The 12,123-nt window shown below is 28.4% G+C and overlaps 1 protein-coding gene and 1 long non-coding RNA gene across 2 annotated transcripts; one reads left to right on the top strand and one right to left on the bottom strand.

Moving 5' to 3' along the window:
- Positions 1-5,438: 5,438 nt before the first annotated feature.
- LOC111692592 (vicilin-like seed storage protein At2g18540) lies at positions 5,439-6,030 on the bottom strand. Its single transcript, XM_023456656.1, has 2 exons — positions 5,935-6,030; positions 5,439-5,861 (listed from the first exon to the last, which is right to left on the bottom strand). Exons 1-2 carry the CDS (start codon positions 6,028-6,030, stop codon positions 5,439-5,441), a joined length of 519 nt encoding a protein of 172 aa, XP_023312424.1.
- A 1,514-nt stretch (positions 6,031-7,544) lies between these two features.
- Positions 7,545-8,471, top strand: LOC111692593. The gene is made up of 3 exons (XR_002763276.1): positions 7,545-7,597; positions 7,652-7,892; positions 8,074-8,471. It is a non-coding gene; the product is annotated as an uncharacterized LOC111692593 (long non-coding RNA).
- Positions 8,472-12,123: the final 3,652 nt, after the last annotated feature.

Raw genomic sequence — 12,123 nt, 5'->3', positions numbered from 1 at the left:
TCTCCGTTGAGGATCGTTTTACATTGGTTTTATGAAAATTCAATAGTTTACAATATTGTGAATCTTATTTTACCTATGGAATTTCATTTAAGGTATAGTTAACTTAACATTTTATTACTTTCTATTATCTGGCACAAAGTTATATTAAAATTTTTATCCTTCGTTACCTTATCGTTACCAACATATTATATACTTTTTAAAATTTACTTTAACACATTTAGGATCTTGTTATTTTTTGTGCTCAGGTGACTCTTTATTAAATTAACTATCCTTTCATGCTATTTTAGCATTAAATTTCTTAATTTTTATATTTTAAATTTACAAAAGTTTGTTAATTTTGACATATGTCTAGATCATTTAAATTCTATTAGTTTTCTCTACAAAATTTTATCTTTTATAGCTTATAACTTATTATTTACTGGTTGATTTCCAATCTTCCATTATCCATCTATTTTATTATCTTTTGTTTGATTTAATTTAAATATATATATTTTTTTAAATTTAATATTTAATATAACTTGAGTGTAGGATTTGTTCATTATTTTTATTTTTCCCTTGATTTGTATTGATGTTTAGCTCTATAATTCGTTCTAAAATTTTATGTATTTCACAATTTCCCCCCTTTGTTTTAAAATTTTTGTGACGTAAAAATTTTCAAACAAACAACTTCTTTTTGGTCAGTAGATGTTAAATATTATATTTGTACAAGTGTGTTATGTTAAAAATACCCCTTGATTTACCAGTATTTGGTTCTACTAATTCATAGCTATTTTTTCCATTATCTGTATTAACTATGTAAGGTCCCTCATAAGGTAATTGGAATTTAGCACATATGTCTTTTTGTCTATTTGGTGTCCTTAACGATTTTACAATTACTAGATCACCTTTTTTAAATGATGTCGGTATTTTATTCTGTTTCAGACGTCTTTTTATTTTTTTTTCTGCATTTCTATGTAGTTTGTCTTGAGTTTGTTCTATTATGTCAAAATAATTTTCGTGTTTGTCTGTTACCCAAGGTCTGTCAGGTATTTGTCCAGTCATTAAATATATTGGTGCTCTATCTGTTACTTGATTAGGCACATTATTTAAATAATAATTGATTTTTTTTAGGTTTTCTTCCCAAGTTAAATGGTCTCTATATACTAGCATTCTTAAATATTTGTTTATTTCTTTTATATATCGTTCGCATGGATTAGATGATGGTTTCCTTATGCTCGTATATCTAGCTTGTATATTCAATTTGGTTAAAAACGTTTGAAATTTAGAATTTTGAAAATACGTTGCATTATCTAATATACAATTAGTTGGTTTACCATATTGGTTTATAAATTTTGTCAAACATGTCTGTACAGTTTTTGTATTTGTCCTTTTACATGGATAAGTCTGTATGAATTTTGAAAAAATGTCAATTATTACAAAAATATGTTTGTTTCCTTTGTCATTTGTAATTAAATTTGAGATAAAATCAATGGCAATTATGTCTAAAGGTTTATTCGGTAATATTGTTTTTGGATGTCCTTCATTGTGTCTGTTTTTTTCTTTACCCAATTGGCATAAGTCACATTTTATAAGTTCTTGTTTAGTAATTTGTCTGTCCTTCTTGCTGTAATATGTTTCTCTAAAAATTTTCCAAGTTTTGTCAATCCCTATGTGTCCAAATTTTGTATGTAATTTCCAAATGATTTGTCTAGCTAGTCTTTCCGTAATTACAAATAATTCATTGTCTTGTATAATTTTTGTATAAATGTCCTGGTTTAAATTTAATTTGGATTTTTGATCTGTCGTTAAGTTATTTTGATCTTGTTTTAAAGTAGTCACTTCATTCTCACTTTCCTTTCATTCTCGTTCGTATTGTCTGTCTCATCCATTCTTGTCAATGCATCCGCTACTTTATTTGTCGGTCCTGGTATATATTTTATGTCAAAGTCATATTCCTGTAATAGTAAAGCCCACCTATGTATTCTATTGTTCCCATTTTTATGTTTTAAAATTGAAGTTAAAGCCTGATTGTCAGTTTCAATATAAAACCTTTTTCCTAGTAAATAAAATCGTAACTTGTTAATGCAAAATATAATGCTAGCTAATTCTAATTCGCTCACGCTATAATTTCTTTCATGCTTTTTAGTTATTCTTGAGATAAATGAATTGGGAATTTCCTGATTATCTATTTTCTGTATTAAAACTCCTGTAAACCTTAATTTTGAAGCGTCAGTACGTAATATAAAAGGTTGGTCATAGTCAGGGTGATAAATTTTTAATTTCTGTATGAATGTGTTTTTAATTTTTATGAAAGCTTGCTCTTGTTCATCTGTCCAGTTCCAGTTAGTGTCTTTACGTAACAATGTCAATAAGGGTACTTCTAGTTCTGTAATGTCAGGTACCAGTCTTTTGAAATAATTAATCAATCCTAAAAATCCTCTTAACGTTTTTAAATTTTTGGGTCGTGTATAATTTTGTATGACGTCCATTCTGTCTTCGTCCATTTCAATTCCTGTCTCATTTATTTTGTAGCCTAAATATTTTATTTCCTTTTTTATGAATTGACACTTTGTAATATTTATTTTTAAACCTGCATCGTCTAATGCTTTCAAAACAATTTTCAGGTGTTGGAAATGTTGTTCTATGTCAGGTGAAAAAATCAATATATCATCAAAATAATGAATAACAAAATCATCATATTTATTCAATATCTGATGTAAAGCTTTTACTAACGCAGCACATGCACTTTGCAAACCAAACGGTACAACTGAAAAATTGAAAACTTCTCCATCTACCATATATCCAGTGTATTTTCGACTGTCTTCATGCAGAGGTATCAACCAAAAACTATGCTTTAAATCTAATTTTGTAAAAATATTTGCCTTTGTAATTCTGCCTAAAATTGCATCAATTGACATAGGAGACTCATATTGTGGTATTGTATACTTATTTATGTTCCTCGCATCTAAACACAGCCTTATATCACCATCCTTCTTTTTTACAACTACTAATGGGTTAATAAATGAGGTATTACTTCGTTCAATAATATTTTCTTTTAATAATTGTTGGATTTCATTTCTGACCTGATTTTTGTAACTGTATGGTATGGGATACGTTTTGGCCTTAAAATTTTGTATATCATTTACTTCGATTTTGTGGACATAATTATTAGCTTTCCGTGTTTCTTTCTGAATTAACTTTTCATGCTTTCCTAATAAATCTTTTACTACATATTTATATTTTTCATCACATTGTATTTCTATTTCATTCACATCATCTATACCCTCTTCAAATTCATCATAAAATTCTTCTTTATTATAATCATTTATATTTTCATTTTCATTTATACGCCTACATGTTATCTTTCCTACCCTCTTTACGTTAGCTAATATCATATCCTCAAACTCTTGTTCTACATTTTCAAAATTAATCCACATATCATAAAGTTTTATTTTATTTTTTTCATAGTCAATTACAATTTTATGTTTAGAAAGTTGATCTGAACCTATAATAATCTCATATTCTAAATTTTGTACCATTAAAAGTTGTAAATTTATTTCTTTGTTATTTATAGTGACATTTATGTTCAATAGTTTATTTGCTGTATACAATTTCTTGTTATTAGCTCCTATTAAAGTTACTTGTGGTATTTTAATTATGTGTTTAGATAAATCTTGGAACTTTTTAACTAAATTTTCATTAATTAAAGATATTTCTGATCCAGTGTCAATTAAAGCAATTTTATTAAAATTTTGATGTTGAATTTTTATAAAAACTAATTTAAGTTGTTGTGATTGTTCTGAAATTTCATTTTTATTATTTTCTACAAAAATGAATTCTCTAGGATGTTCAAATGTGCAAATTTTAGGGTCCTCATTTGGTTTGCTTTTTACTGAAAATTTTGTTGAGTATTATTGTTTTGGGACTGGTCATTTATTTGGTCATTGTTATATTCCTGAAATTGTTGATAATCTGTTGAAATTTGTCTCTCATTATTACCTGAATTTCCTCTATTTAGTGAATGTGATCTTTCGTTATTGTTATAATTTCCCCTACTTCGGTTATCTCTCTCTACACTACGACTAGTATGCTGTCTTTCTACCCTATTAAAATTTACTTGTCTTAAATTTCTTTGATTATGGTTAAAATTTTGTTGATTGTTAAAATTTTGTATATTTTGCCCATTATTTCTATTATTGTTATTATAATTGTGTGTACTGTTCTGATAATTGTTTCTGTTAGTGTTGTTTTGATTGTAATTGAAATTGTTTCTATTGTTGTAATTATAGTTTCTATCTCTGTTTTCGGTATAATTATGGTGTTGTTGTCTGTTAAATGGTGTATTTTGTATATTTGTGTTATTGTTGTAATGTCTGTAGTTTTGTTGTTGTTGATTGTTGTTTGCCTGGAAATTTCTATTTCTTAAATTTGATCGATTATAATTGTTATTAAAATTTCTAGAATTATTATTTCTATAACTGTCATATTGATTGTCATTATTTCTATTTGTACGTCTAGTTATTCGGTTTAAGTAATTGCATAGCTGGTCCATATTGCATACATTATTTATAGCTAAAGTTTCAGCAATTTCCTCCTTGAAATGACGTGAAATATACTGTACAATTTCATTTTCATTTAGTTGAGGTGTTAAATATTTTGCATTTGCATATAATCTTAATGCATAGTTTGTCATGGTGTTGGACATTTTATCATTGTATTTTCCAAAATATAATCTTTCTCTAATCATATTCTGGTTAAAATTTCCCCAATATTGATTTAAAAACTGTTGCTCAGATTCTTTAATATTTTCTATGTCGCTTTCTTTTCCTGTAAACCATACATTTGCCTCCCCTTCTAAATTTTCTCTTATCACTTGTTTTAATTCCTCACTGTCATGAATGTTTTTGCACTTGTTTTTAATACTTTTCATAAATACCATGGGATGTATTACACTAATTTTACCATTAAATTTCACTGTCGGTGCACTTTTATCACATGTAACATATCTAATTTCTAATTGTTGCTGTTCCGCTTGTTTGGTTTTCAACATTTTAATTTCTTTGTTCAATTCTTCTCTTAAGGTTAATATTTGGTTATGCTGTTCTTCATTAATTCCATTCCTGTCCCTTCATTGTATATTTTCTTCATTTTCTTGAATTCTTTCTTGATTGTTCTTGATTTTTCCTTTCATGTCTTCCATCTCAAAATTTAGTACTATTTCTTTTTGTTGCATTTTTTTTCCATGTTTTTGTAGCCATCAACACTCTCTTGTATTTTTATTAAACATTCCTTGGTGTTTTCTTTTACTTCTTTAACCAGCTTTTCTTCTACTTTATTTATTTTTCCATCAATTTCTTCTTCTAATTTCTTGTGTTCCATGATACATTGATGTTGAACTTCATCCAATCTTTTTTCTACTCGTTCTATTGCTTTTGCAATATCTTCCGCTATTTCTATTCTTAAATTTTCCTTTGCATTTCAGCTTCTTCTTTTTCCTTCTTTCTTTGTAGTTCTGCTTCTTCTTTATCTTTTTGCCTTTGCATTTCAGCTTCTTCTTTTTCCTTCTTTCTTTGTAGTTCTGCTTCTTCTTTATCTTTTTGCCTTTGCATTTCAGCTTCTTCTTTTTCCTTCTTTCTTTGTAGTTCTGCTTCTTCTTTATCTTTTTGCCTTTGCATTTCAGCTTCTTCTTTTTCCTTCTTTCTTTGTAGTTCTGCTTCTTCTTTATCTTTTTGCCTTTGCATTTCAGCTTCTTCTTTTTCCTTCTGCCTTTGCAGTATTGCTTCTTCTTTTTCTTTTTGTCTTTGTAAATCGGCTTTTTGGAACATTTCTTCCTGTTTTTTTCTGAGTTTCTTTAAACCTTCCTTCAATGTCTTTCTTTTGTTCTTGAAACAATTCCCTGATCCAATCCATATCAGTCCTTCTTTCTTGTTTTCTTTCTTTCCTTTCCCCCCTTACTTCTATTCCAGTTACTGTACTTGTTTCTTCTGTACTCTCCATTTCTTCAGAACTGCTTCTTTCTTCTACTATAACCTTTCCACTTCTTAAATCCATTCTATTTTAAAATACTTTAATTTACACTTTTATTTTAATCACTTTTTTTTTATTTCAGCCCCTGTATATTTTCAAAAGAACCTTTTATTAAGAATTCACCTTTTCAAGAAAGCAACTTTTCAAAAAAAAGCCAGACTTTTTATTTGTTTTTTTTTTTTTTAGGAGTCCCACGTTTTTTTTTTTAGGAGAGCCCCTCGTTGTTTTAGGAAAGCCCCACGTTGTTTTAGGAGAGCCCCACGTTTTTTATGAGAGCCCCAAGTTTTTTTAGGAGAGCCCCACGTTGGCTAGCGACAAAATTTATAATGTAATAAATAATAATTTTGATTTTGATTTGATGCAATAAATATTTTTCTTTTATTATTATTATTTAATTGAATTGATTATTTTGATTGATTGATTATTGGATTTTAATTTTTGTTCAAGTGTATAAAAAAATTTCAATGTTTATTTTAATTTATTTGATGAATGATAAATGATTTTAATATTTTGGTTAATATGTGTAATTTGTTAGAATATGATTAGTAAAACTATATTTTGTTTAGGATATGCTATTGATTGTTGGACGCCTTTAAAAAAAATTAATCACAATATTTACCTTGCCATGCTTATCACTATGTCAGGAAACTTTATAGAGCTAGACCTCTTTCTCTCTGGGTACGCGGTTCAGGGATATATTTTAACACTCTTTATATGTAAATTTATATAACCTTTTTATTTTGCACTTCAAAATTTGCTTTAATTAATTATTGATTATAGATCTAGATAATAAAAGATTAAAACTCAACTCGTAACAAATCAGATATATTAAATATAACTCCTAGTTATAATTGACAAAATTAAATTTTTAATTACTACAAACTATCTTTTATTCTAATTTTGTTAAATATTTTTATCGATCGATATTTTTTAAGTTGAAAATTGAATTTGAATTTTAAATTGTGCACTTTGTTTTCTTTTATTTTTGGAATAAAATTATTTCTCTATTTAAAAAAAACAATTTCGTTAAATAATTTGAATTCAATTCTGGCCATATGATTATGCAATCTCTGATAAGTATAGGTGCATTGCAAGTTGCTAACTTAGCTTAATTACTTATCTTGATTTTTCATTTCCATGCGTTGGTATTTCTATTTTCAAAGTCGATAGTCTCTGGATACATAATAGGTTTGTTCCTAGTAGAATCCAAAACAGTTTCCAACAGTCAGACGCATGCGCATATGGATATAATGCTTACATAAGGTTCAAAATTCATTGTTTTGAATCAAATGCGATTGCGTCGAACTGTTGGAAACTAATTCTAATGCACTTGGAACAAAGCTAATAGGTCCACTTTGGATTTCCCTTTCTTACTTTCTGGTACTGATTTCGGGCACTGGTGGTCTTCAGTAACTTCACTTTATTTTAACACTGTAGTTTATCTTTAACTTGTTTACAAAATTTTTACACAATGAACACAACTACCTTTCTAGGAACTTTTGGTTTTTAATAGATTTTTCCAGGTTGATTCACAATCACTGAGAAATGTCAATTCGTCGTACTCGTACTAGGTTATTAACTTATCTTCGGGGTACGTTATTTTTCATATACAACTTTGATTTTACTTTGTTAATTTGTTTTTTAGGCTTGACATGTTACATGTTACTTCGACGACTGCCAAATTACTACTCTCCGTTGTTTGGTCCCGTTCCTGTTTTTATAATATCCTAGACAAATGCTCATCGTTGCTAGGCAATTGACTTTTCTTTGAATCTGTGAAAACTTTGCCTGGAAATTTTGGACTTATGCTTGCCTTTTTGGAAAAATGATTATCATTTTTGGATTCCTTGGCTTATAACGAATACTTTGATATGCAACATTATATAGTACGAGTATTTCCTAACCTAATACAAATTTTCACATATTTATGCAAATCTCTCAAAAAAAACCTTTTATAACTAAAATCTAAGCATTTGGGTTTAAACATTGTCCTATACCCTTTACTTTTATTATATTTATACTGTCCATTTGCTTAAATTCTGTAATTTACAGTCTGTTTACTTGTAGGTACTACGAAACCGTTTTCACTTTGAAAGTTTATCTAAAACAAAATGTTTTTATATGGAATGATATGAAGTATTGTAGTCTCTGGACATCAGTCTTTCACCTTATACACAATTATTCGGAATGTTCCACACACTAACTATAATTTCTATAAATTTCTCCGTTGAGGATCGTTTTACATTGGTTTTATGAAAATTCAATAGTTTACAATATTGTGAATCTTATTATACCTATGGAATTTCATTTAAGGTATAGTGAACTTAACATTTTATTACTTTATGTTATCTGGCACCAAGTTATATTAAAATTTTTATCCCTCGTTACTTTATCGTTACGGAAATATTATGTACTTTTTAAAATTTACTTTAACACATTTAGGATCTTGTTATTTTTTGTGCTCAGGTGACTCTTTATTAAATTAACTATCCTTTCATGCTATTTTAGCAATAAATTTCTTAATTTTTATATTTTAAATTTACTAAAGTTTGTTAATTTTGACATATGTCTAGATCATTTAGAAATCTATTAGTTTTCTCTACAAAATTTTATCTTTTATAGCTTATAACTTATTATTTACTGGTTGATTTCTAATCTTCCATTATCCATCTATTTTATTATCTTTTGTTTGATTTAATATAACTTGAGTGTAGGATTTGTTCATTATTTTTATTTTTCCCTTGATCTATATTGATGTTTAGCTCTATAATTCGTTCTAAAATTTTGTGAATTTCACAATATATATTGAAATGATACGGTTAATCTTGACGATTAAGTTAGAGACCAAAAAAAAATTATATATTGGGGATGTCGTTGCACTTTGTCAATTTTGCGCAGGCCCGAAAATTTAGCGGATTATTTCAAATGAAATTTAATAACTGGTGTACTATTAACAGCAAAATTACCAATTATTATTTTGTATATCTAATTATACAACTTGTTAATTGTAATTTTTGATAATGTTAGATAGTGAATGTAAAATAAAATGGGTACAATAAAACGGAAGCCAAAAGAGAGTACAAGTGTGTTATTTATAGAAAATAGTAAACATTTTTTGAAATTTAAAATCGATACATCTTCACAAAAATTCATATAAAAATACATATTATGTACAAATATACATAAAAATAATAACGAGTTATCTACCTTAACTAACACATACAGGGTGGGCCACCAGTAACGCCTCATTCGCTAGTGACCAAACGGCAAATGTTACAGAAACCTGTATAGGTGGGTATGTGTAGGTTGATTACGGCTACATTTTAAAAATATTTTGAAATATACAGGGTGTCTAGGAAAAGCGTACCATATCAAAGTTATGTTTTTTTAAATGGAACACCCTGTATTTTACTGCATTTTTGAAAGCACCGTAAAAAAATAGGTGAACTTTATTAAAGGTTCTGCATACCTAGGACTTACAGTTTGTGAGATATTTCAATTTTAGTGAAAATGCAGGCATAGCGTAGAAATTTAATATTAGCAATAAAAAAATAATTTTAAGGAAGCAGCTTTGGAGGGTCTATTTTAGATCCTTGAAGTTATAAATTGTTATATTTGTCGTCACTTAGTATTATACAGGGTGTTCAAAAAACTGCTGAATACTTCTCTCAACTTTAAACAGCAATAACTTGGTTATTTTAAATGGAACACCCAGTATATTTTTACTTTGGGAGTTGGGAAATTTAAAACTCTTTCAAACTGTGTATAGGTTCCCTATACCTATCTCTAACGGTATTGGAGATATTTGTGCCGTTTCGTTTTTTATCGATTTTTTTTGTAAGATGTATCCACGTGTCTTTATCGAGGTCTTTACTGAATTGGTTTGGGTTCTTCTTGATGACGTCTCTTTAAATATATTGAGAAAAATGAGGATGCAATTAGATGGCGCACCTGCAAATTTTTCATATTCAGTGAGAAATTATTTAAATCGAAAATTTAGTAATAAATGGATAAGTAGGAATGGTGCATGTCAGTGGCCACGTAGGTGTCCAGACCTCACCGTAATGGACTTCTTTGTTGCGAGCTATATAAAAAATCTTGTATACAATGTTCCACCTATTACTTGCGATGATATTGGAGGGAAGGATTAGAGATGCATTTGCGTGAGAATATCATTTGAAGATAGAATAAGATGCTGTATTCAGGAGAATGGTTATCAATTCGAACATCAATTAAAATTTTTCTTTGTTTTTTCTAAAAGTAGAAGTTCCTTTTATCATTATCATGAAAATATTCAAAAAAGTTTTCTAATAAAAAATATTATTTTATAAGCAGAATAATTATAAAAAGTTATTAATTTTGTATAAATATGTTTGTAGTAAGTAACTGAATTATTTATGAACATGAAAAATATTTATTAAAGAAAATTTTACTTTTAGAAGAAACAAAGAAAAATTTTAATAGATGTTCGAATTGATAACCATTCTCTTGAATACAGCATCTTATTCTATCTTCAAATGATATTCTCACATTCCTTAGAATATTTGGGGTGATTGTGGCAAATGCATATCTAATCCTTTCCTTCATATCATCGCAAGTAGTAGGTGGAACACTGTGTACAAGATATATTTTTATACAGCCCGAAACAAAGAAGTCCATTACGAGAGGTTTGGACACCTGTGGTAGCCACTGACATGGACCATTCTTACCTACTCATTTATTACTTAATTATCGATTTATATAATTTCTCACTGAATATGAAAAATGTGCAGGTGTGCCATGTATTTGCATTCACATTTTTCTCCTTATATTTAAAGAGACGTCATCAAGAAGAACCCAAACCAATTCAGTAAAGACCTCGATAAAGACACGTGGATACATCTTACAAAAAAAATCGATAAAAAACGAAACGGCACAAATATCTCCAATACCGTTAGAGATAGGTATAGGGAACCTATACACAGTTTGAAAGAGTTTTAAATTTCCCAACTCCCAAAGTAAAAATATACTGGGTGTTCCATTTAAAATAACCAAGTTATTGCTGTTTAAAGTTGAGAGAAGTATTCAGCAGTTTTTTGAACACCCTGTATAATACTAAGTGACGACAAATATAACAATTTATAACTTCAAGGATCTAAAATAGACCCTCCAAAGCTGCTTCCTTAAAATTATTTTTTTATTGCTAATATTAAATTTCTACGCTAAGCCTGCAATTTCACTAAAATTGAAATATCTCACAAATAATAAGTCCTAGGTATGCAGAACCTTTAATAAAATTCACCTATTTTTTACGGTGCTTTCAAAAATGCATTAAAATACAGGGTGTTCCATTTAAAAAAACATAACTATGATATGGTACGCTTTTCCTGGGCACCCTGTATATTTCAAAATATTTTTAAAATGTAGCCGTAATCACCCTACATATACCCACCTAAACAGGTTTCTATAACATTTGCCGTTTGGTCACTAGCGACCGAGGCGTTACTGGTGGCCCACCCTGTATATAAATAATAAAAATAAATCAAATCAATCATATTAACCTAAGTGTTTCGTGATTCACTGTACCAGATTTAATTTTATTTTCTAATATATGCTAAATATCAAGTCTTAATAAATATACAATGCAAACCTAGTCAAGATCTTAGAACACATTGAAGCAGTGCCGGTTTTAGATATAAATTGTCCCTAGGTATTAGGTAGTTTTCAAATAAAATAGCTGATCCAGTTTGCGATCCAAACACAAGTAGGTACATTAAGTATCGTTTCTTTATTTGAACAAGATCACGTAAAAACCATGTTTGACCTTTCGCCGTATGTAGAAGATGTGGTATCATATATAGCGGGCTTTGTAACTTCACAGGTTATAAAAATAATTTCTTGTGACATTTACAAAAAATATGTAAAGGGAAACTACTCGTCTCCTTTTAATATATAACAGTAAGAGTTCACCATGAAACATGAAGTCTCATGCATTAGCAAAATGTGGAATTTCTAGCTACTGATTGGACACGTAAAAATTTCATACAATCAATACAATACATCATATACATTAATAAAAATCCTCAATCAATAAAACCTTAAGTATCCATAGGGTGTAAAAATATACATTTTTACTTA

This window comes from Anoplophora glabripennis, unplaced genomic scaffold, assembly GCF_000390285.2.
Source record: "Anoplophora glabripennis isolate ALB-LARVAE unplaced genomic scaffold, Agla_2.0 scaffold2131, whole genome shotgun sequence".
NCBI lineage: Eukaryota > Metazoa > Arthropoda > Insecta > Coleoptera > Cerambycidae > Anoplophora > Anoplophora glabripennis.
Note: the sequence above shows the minus strand (reverse complement) of the source record. Positions and strands in the feature narration are given on the sequence as shown.